The sequence below is a fragment of the Hypomesus transpacificus genome, chromosome 22, assembly GCF_021917145.1.
Source record: "Hypomesus transpacificus isolate Combined female chromosome 22, fHypTra1, whole genome shotgun sequence".
In the NCBI taxonomy this organism is placed as follows: domain Eukaryota; kingdom Metazoa; phylum Chordata; class Actinopteri; order Osmeriformes; family Osmeridae; genus Hypomesus; species Hypomesus transpacificus.
In genome coordinates this window covers 14,284,318-14,293,068 of record NC_061081.1, presented here as the reverse complement: position 1 = coordinate 14,293,068, position 8,751 = coordinate 14,284,318, and the positions used below count along the sequence as shown (strand labels likewise).

General features: G+C 43.3%; 1 protein-coding gene across 2 annotated transcripts; it reads left to right on the top strand.

Annotated features, from left to right (window-relative positions):
• The first annotated feature begins 2,431 nt into the window (after positions 1–2,431).
• On the top strand, positions 2,432–7,324 carry LOC124484592 (C-type lectin domain family 4 member M-like). Of its 2 annotated transcripts, XM_047045572.1 has the most exons (6): positions 2,436–2,902; positions 3,770–3,871; positions 4,026–4,286; positions 5,470–5,606; positions 5,689–5,792; positions 6,894–7,324. In XM_047045572.1, exons 1-6 carry the CDS (start codon positions 2,635–2,637, stop codon positions 7,057–7,059), a joined length of 1,038 nt encoding a protein of 345 aa, XP_046901528.1. In that variant the 5' UTR covers positions 2,436–2,634; the 3' UTR covers positions 7,060–7,324. The 2 variants fall into 2 exon arrangements, with proteins under 2 accessions (XP_046901529.1, XP_046901528.1); XM_047045573.1 differs by lacking the exon at positions 5,689–5,792 and having other exon boundaries at positions 2,432–2,902; positions 6,894–7,004.
• The last annotated feature ends 1,427 nt before the right edge of the window (positions 7,325–8,751 follow it).

Here is an 8,751-nt window from a genome sequence, read left to right as displayed (position 1 = left end):
GCTAAGGAGAGAGAAAGAAAAATAATGCTTTATCCAAAGCGACGTAGCCTAGGCGACGGTTACAAATATCTCTACAAGACTACCAAAACAAATCCCAGCGCTCTCTCTGTCACACAAACACACATCATTCCAAGTTCATAGCTATCTCACCTTGTGCTGCACATCCGCCCGGCCCGTTTGCTTGGCTTGGCGGCTTGCTGCCGGTACTGCATCCAACCACACACCAGCTCGTGGGCTATCATCATATACAAAAGAAATATGAGCAGGGCGGGATCCATTCAGTCCAACGGCAATGGCCCGTGCAAGTAAAAAGAAACGGTTTGGCGCGAGGATTCCAAACCAAGTGGCTTGCGTGAGCATGCAGGGTAGAAGGAGAGCGCTTGAAATCGAGCAATTGTCTCGAGAACAAAATTCCTCCCTGTGGATGTGGGTCTGGTGATCTCCTGCCCACTCCAATAGACCGCACGCGCCTGGTGTCAGTGCTTACAGTCAGCATGTAGGCTACAGTACCGACCCCACCCATGTAATGCTATATAATCATAACAAATAAACGAATACATTCACTAACTAATGAACCGGATCTTTCATTTATAGCAATTTCTTCTCAAGGTATTGTGTGTGTCATATCATAAGAAAACTATTGATGAAACCGACATAAGAGAGATAGGGAAGAGGTTGCCGTGGAGACGGCTGTTGCTAGGGTGGGATGTCGTCACCCACTGTTTTTTCCCCTGAAGGTTGAATGACCAGATAGTCCGTAGATATGCATCGAACTGAAATGTCCATTAACTACATTTAAAGGAAATGTCGCTGAATTGAAAATGTACCACGTTGAGTATGTGAATCTGCCACATATGAATGTAAAATAAGTGGTTAAAAAAGGATTGGGAGTAGTCCACGTTTTCAGCAGAACAGTTCCAGTAAACGCAAACAAGTTCGTTCACGCAATCAATCCGGTTTGATTAGAATTTTAAGTTCCTGAAATGAAAGCATAACCTCTGGCATTCCATTATTGGACAGGGTTCGTCCTTAAATGACACGTCTGGGAAATGCTGCTATTATTCTATTGTTTAGTCACCGAGTATTCTTCTACACGTAGGCCTAGTGATTTTTGGGTGTAAATAGGTTAAAATCACAAAGCACAAGTACTATTAAATCACTATTTATTCAAGCAACAGTTGATCGGGCCATCTTACTCATCGTAGAAAAACAACACCTGCAAGAGCCATTCCCTTGCTTGTACTAGAAGTCAACAGAAAGGGAAAAAAATATGATCAGCACATTTCTTTAAATCCAAAATGATTTAGGTACAAATCCTTAATTCTTCTTTGTCAAACAAATAATTTTCTTAAAATGTTAATATGGGAAATTCTCAACTCTCGATGCAGAACCATAGGCAGAAATCCTGGTGAGAATATGATTGTCCTCCCCAATAAATCACTGTAAACATAACTATGTAATTTCAAAAATATTAATAAAATGCAATGAAAGTGCTTTGATGATTGTGGACACAATGGCGCTTTTTTAATGTGATGTGTTACAGCAGTAATTTTGGTGTCCCCCTCAGGAATTGCTCTTGAGAAAATGTTTGTCCCCCCCCAATGTTGATAGCAGATTGTTGCCACTGTGCAGAACTATAGGGAAACACCGCTCCCATCACTAGCCTGAGGCCAGACTGTTACTCTTTCTATTTCTGTTAACCAACACAGTCTCCCTCCCTCCCTCCCTCCAGGCTTGTCTCCCCTGGTCATCCAAGAAGGACCTCAGGACACGGTCACTTGCTTTTCTCTCAAAACCTTCAGGATCAGTTTACATGTGAGGGATTGTGTGTGCGTGTGTAGTACGCAAAGCCACCTCAAGGTGACAGTGTTGCTCTGCTATCCTACGGTACGTGTACCATAGATGTGTATACAGTAGACACAGCAAGCCTGCTCTTTCACGATGGTGTCCATTGTTATTTTTGCAGACTGTTAGTAAAATGCACACCATTCCTTGGCACTAACCACTGTTACACTGTTAGAATTGTGTGTGTGTGCGTATGTGTGTGTACGGGTTTCAATGTGTTTTAGTTTTTTGTATCAATATGTAGAAACAGACCCTGTAAAACTTACTTGACATTTCTTAGAGGAAGATTGTCATCTTGTTTGAAGAAGCTACAACTCACATTTGCACGGTTAACACTTGTTCACACTTAAGCCAACAGACAGATGTTAGCTAATGTTCTGCAGTTATGCTATAGGCTGTAGCACTGCAGTTATGCTATAGGCTTACTAACATATAACAACACTAACTGTGGGTATACTGTAGACATGTCGAGGATGACAGAGGTGTGAAGGCCACAGAACAAGAGAGCTACTTACAGTGTTTACCCTCATCTTCCTCTTTTCACGGTGCAAGACGTGAGGCAAGACGTGAGGTAAGACGTTTTGCGTTTAAAACTGCTCTTCCATCCAGCTTCCTCACAAGCGCACGACGACAGCAGAGACGAGCCAGTCTGAGACGACGGACCTAGAGCCGTCACTCGGATACTGTAGGTGTTAGAGACCTAGAGCCATCACTCTGATACTGTAGGTGTTAGGGGTTTGTAGGGTCAGTGTTTTGGTGCAGTCAGGGAGCCCTGGAAGGAGAGCCAACATGGCGGAGGACATCTACGCTAATGCAGACATGACCCAGAAGGTGAAGTTGGATGATATTTATGCTAAACCAGACATGACACAGAAGGTGAAGTTGGAGGACATCTACGCTACACCAGACATGACCCAGAAGGTGAAGTCTGACGGGGGGGAGATGGAGGAGAGGATGGTGGACATCTACGTTAGTGCTGACACCCTCAGAAGTCACGACCCCTGCTCAGAGGCTGACGACCCTACACCAGAGAACCCTGCAGGAGATCAGCTCTCAGGTAAAACACACACCCAAAACACACACAGGCACGCCCATGCAAAAACACACACACACAAGGGCGAACATCAATGCTTCTTGAACTGTCTTTCTCCTTTTCTTTCTTTCTTTCTTTCTTTCTTTCTTTCTTTCTTTCTTTTTCTTTCTTTCTTTCTTTCTTTCTTTCTTTCTTTCTTTCTTTCACATGACACACACCAAACACACACACACAGGCACGTCTGTGCAAAACCACACACGCACAAAGACCGACATCACTGCATACTGCACAATACTTCTCGTTTTGTCTTCCTCTTTTTCTTTCTTTCACATAACACACACACACACGCACACATATACAGATATTTACACAAACACACACACACAGATCATAACTGTCCCCTGTTAGAAAAGTTAAAGATGTAACTGTTATCCTGTAATGAGAATGATTCTGTGTTCAGCATTCCTTGTCAGTAGAGAGCCCTCTCCCAACATGAACTCTGGGTAACACTAGGCTTACGTAAACAAACTGACCTAAGCTGACCATTATCTTACTAGAGGTGCAATAAATGTGTTAACCTTATCTGTGTTGAGTGAATCATATGGTCAAGCCTAGGGTCAGAAAACTCTTTCCACGTGCACGCGTACCCTGTCTCTGGGATCAATCACATTGATAGCTGATATGCAGGGGAGGGGACCTCTCACCAATATGTTGTAACAGGATGCTAGCAGAACATGCTAGCAGACAAACTTTGTAGCACAATGGCGTGTGATGTTTTTGTCTCCTTGTGGGCCGGCCGCAAGCAGTAAAGCTTTCTTACAATTTGTTCACCAACTGACAACTGTGCAATGCTTGGTAGATTAATATTTCTGACATCCCCACTGTGTCTAGGTGCTGGGGGTCCAGAGAGGAGTCTCTCCAGAGCTGCAGCAGTGTGTCTGGGGCTGCTGTGTGCTCTCCTACTGGCTGGGGTCGCAGCACTGGGAGTCATCTGTGAGTCTCTGGCTCAGCATCACACAATAAACCCGGTTTAGTAATTATAACTGTGTGTCAACAATTCCTGTGTTATGTTTATGATGGTGACATTATGTTGAACATCCCTGTTCAACCCTTTTTCATTTCTCACAAGACATTATTGTTTGTGTAGATCTAATGACAGTGACTGTGGAGAGACACCAGCTCCAGACCAAGTATGATATCCTGACCAGAGAGAGAGACCAGCTGAACACCAGCAACATCATCCTGACCAGAGAGAGAGACCAGCTGAACACCAGTTACATCAACTTGACCATAGAGATAGGCCAGCTGAACACCAACAACACCAACCTGACCAGAGAGAGAGCCCAGTTACAGACCAGTAACACCAACCTGACCAGAGAGAGAGATGACCTTAAGAGGAGGCTGTGCGGTAAGTCCATAAGGACAATGTTAATTAGTAGGCTGTATGGAATAAAAGTTGTTGTTCATGTGATGCGTTGAACTCTAGAACAATTGCTGTTGTAATGACTTAATGACTCATTTTGTTTGTCACATCTGCCTTCAGGTTGTGACAAAAGTGGGTTTCAAAGGAAAAACGATTTTGTTACTGACAGAAACGGCTAACCAAAACCAACTGTTCGAGAGTGTGTGTGTGTGTGTAGGTGTGTGTGTGAGATGTGTAGGTGTGTGTGTAGGTGTTTGTGTGTAGGTGTGTGTGTGAGATGTATGTGTGTGAGACGTGTGTGTCTAGGTGTGTTGGAAGATGCAACAAAGTGAATGTTCAAGTCTTATTTGTCAGGTACACAGAACAACACAAGGTTAGACTGGCGTAACATAACTTATAAGAATGTCAAAACTGCACTCCAAATCACAGCTGCCACGCTGAGCCAGGTTTGAGTCAGGTTTAGTGCAGAGCGAGGGATGAATGAATGAGAGAATGAATGAGAGAATGAGAGACTGAGTGGGTAAGAGCCAGATTCAGCTGAATAATGTTTCAGTGAATTGGTCATATTTGGTTCATAGTTAGATATAGTTAGATAGAATATTGGTATTTTGATATTGATTATTCTATTTCTATAGGTAAAAAGTAATTCAGTAATAATTTTATAGGCTATTTAAGGTAATGTTTATATTCTATATATGATTTGACTTGTGGATTCCAAAGAGTCTAAGAACTAAAAAGTTTATTCTGTTGGGAATTAAACCCTGAACGCAGAGGCTCAAGTTGATTTTGTTTTTGTCTACAAAAAAAAGGATAGCTTTGCACATTCTTTTTGGATTAATACTTAAATTTACATTTATTCATTTAGCAGACGCTTTTATCCAAAGCGACTTAAAAGAAAGAGTTGATATTACAAGATTAAGGAGTTGCTAAAAAACTGCCCTGCACCGTTCACCTGCTGCCTTGGGTTTGTGAGTAGCCTGCAAGCTGTTGTTACTACATTGGCAACTTTGAGAAGATATGCACACACATGTTAAAGCAAATTACACGGACAGACGTGTTCTGCACTCTTGATGGCTCATATAAGATTGGTTGAAGATTGGTTGTAGCTGTTACTACTGTAAATTTTGAAAACTAAATATCAATTCTGCGTTTTGATGACATCAAACAGAGGATCTAGATGGATGGAGGAGGTTTGGCTACAGCTGTTACTACATCTCTACTGAGAAGAAAAACTGGGCTGGCAGCAGACAGGACTGTAGAGACAGAGGAGCAGACCTGGTGATCATAAACAGCCCAAAGGAACAGGTGAGAGATGGAGACAGTTGGAGAGATGGAAAGTAAGAAAGACTGAGTAATAAAACTGCTCCTTAATCCTCCTCCATGACAGGAATTCCTCAATAACCTCCACAAGAAAGTGTGGATCGGTCTGAATGACACAGTAACAGAAGGGAACTTTGCCTGGGTGGACGGAACTCCACTGACCACACCCAAGTAAGGGAACTACTCTTTCTGTAGTTTCCGGATTAACAGAAAACAACCTTATTTTTAGTGAAATAGTTTCAGATATTCCACCTTTGCTTGAATGCATCTAACTGGTGCATTATACCATCATCGCCCCATAAATCACCCCAGACAGGCCCAACCAATCACAATCAACATTAAGCTATAAAGGAAATACAGCGTGTTGCCAAAAGTATCTGAACATCCCATACCAAAACCATGGTCATTAATATGGAGTTCCCCTTTGAGGCTGCAACAGCTGCCACTCCTCTGGAAGGCTGTTTTGGAGTGTGTCTATGACAATGTGCTTCCATTCAGCCACAGGAGCATTAATTAAGTTGGATACTGATGTTGGGAGATGAGACCTGGCTTGCTGATAGCGTTAGAATTAGATACCAAATGTGTTTAATGGTGTTCAGGGATCTTTGCAGCCCGATCAATTTTTTCAGTCCAAACTCAACAAAACATTTCTGTACAGACCTCACTACGAACCTTGACTGGGCAACACAGATCCCTGAATACCATCAAACACATTTGGGATTAACTGCCTCTGACCACAGCGTAAGACAAAACTACTCTTTTAGTTTGATTCTTCTGACTCAAAACAAAACATTTCTTCTTGTAAGACATACAAATATTTTTGCCTTGCTTGACTGACTTTGGTACAATACAAACCATCAGCATCGCCCCATTAAATTCTTCCAAACAGACTCAGCCACAGATCCCTGAATACCAAGCCACAGATCCCTGAATATCATCAAACACATTTGGGATTAACTGCCTCTGACCACAGCGGAAGAGAAAACTACTCTTTTGAATAGTTTGAGACTCCTGACTCTAAACTCTAACAATGTCTTCTTGTATTATGTTTTAATATTTTTTCCTTGCTTGACTGACTTTGGTGCATCAGCAGCATCGCCCCATTAAATCCCTCCAGACAGACTCAACCAATCACATTAGCATCAACATTAAGCTATATGAGAAATATACAGTATTAACATATACAACTCTGATACAGAATGGTTTGTTATACTGTATGACCCAGATGTGGACCTCAGTGTGTGACTGGTTGTGTGTTGTTTAACCCTGTAGGTACTGGTGGGACTCTCAGCCTGATAATCACCCTAACACACCAGGCAATGATGGTGAGGACTGTGCTGAGATACACTACTCACCTTCTGACGTTCCCCCTCCTTTAACATGGAATGATAACAGATGTGATGATAATAATTACTGGGTCTGTGAGAGAGGGATCTAACAGATATACTCTGGGGTTTCTACACATTTAATCTTCTAGCATTTACTTTCCCAGCTATTGTCTTGTCAATAATACCTGTCATAGCTCAATGACGGAAAGAACTGTGATGATGAGTTTTCACTTCCTATGGCTAACATGAAGTACATGAAGTAAGGCTGAGTAACATAGACTCAAATATTGTATTACTGTTTAGTTGTATTTACCACTCTGCTTGATTTTCCTACTTAGAAAATATGTCATTTCTTAAATAAAACAGTCCTTTGGTCATGTTGTCTGGACTCCTCATTGACCCTGCATTTCAGTGTCTCTATGACATCAGCCGTGTACCAGACCCTGCTCAGTGACTCTGGGGCAGTGTGGGAAACACTGACTACCTGACTGCAAGTCATCCAGCTCTGAGGTAGCACACCAGCATTAGCTTGTTACACTGCTGCTACTGAGCTTAGTGCTAGCTATGGATCGCGGTAGCAGTCGTTTCTACTTGCTGATTTTTCCATGGAGTTCAATAGGAAAGGTCAGAGTATAGCTCACAAATACTGGATTGTAAGAACCGTGTAGATGGAGAGGACTTGGTGATTATAACGAGCATGGAGGAACAGGTGAGAGGATTTGTCTTCAGGAAAAATACACACCATTCCTTGGCACTAACCACTGTTACACCTGAACAATTACTGTGGGTGTGTTTGTGTGTCACGGGGTGGGAGGGGAGAGAAAGAGGGTTTTGATGCACCTGTAACCATGTGGTCTATTAGTGAAGGTAGAGAGAGGGAAGGGGGATTGATGCGGGGCAGAGAGAAACGAGAGAGAAGACAAGGAGGGAGAGAGGAATGGAGTTGGGAGTCAGCGGTTTTGCTACCTTTTACATTTAGTCATTTAGCAGACGGTCTTATCCAGAGCGACTTACAGTAAGTACAGGGACATTGCACCCGAGGCAAGTAGGGTAAAGTGCCTTGCCTAAGGACACGTCATTTGGCTTGGCGAGGAATCAATCCGGCAACCTTCTGATTACTAGTCCGACTCCCTCACCTGCCACACTGACCTTCTCTGCACCTGACGCTCATGGGAACGTGGAGTAACCAACGGGACTATCCGCAAGGGTTCCATGACCAGAGTGACACGTCGGACCATCGGTGAAGGGCTCACGACAGGCTGACGAGCGACCGGAGTGACACGTCTGTGCTGCTTCCAGAGGGCTGTGCCCCCTCACGTGAGGAACGCGTCTTAGCGTCAAGTGTGTGCCATTATGCCGTGACCAATGACGTAGCTTAAAAGAAAGGTTTTGTTTTTCCTTTCCCACGTCGCCGCTGGAGAGGGACTATGGAAGGCCTAGTGGGCAAGTAATAAGACGCCCCCGTATGTTAGCACGCGTAATTAACGCCGACTTGGAATGCAAAGTCGGCGTCTTTTGCGCCTTGTTTGACACGGCCCCGTCTCAACCACGCGTAAAAAACGCCGACTTCCATACAAAGTCGGCGTCTTTTTCGCCTCGAATTGAAGCGTGTCACTTGACACGTTGCATTTACACACGTAAATTACGTCTCAAACTTTGAGACGTGTCGAGCAAACCACACGAAATTAACGCCTGGTTTGGCACAATCAGCGTCTGGTTTTCCAAAATTAAAGTCTGATTGCTTGAATCTCCGATGGGAAATTATGACAACAATTGTAACAACTAATACGTAAGTCAAGTAG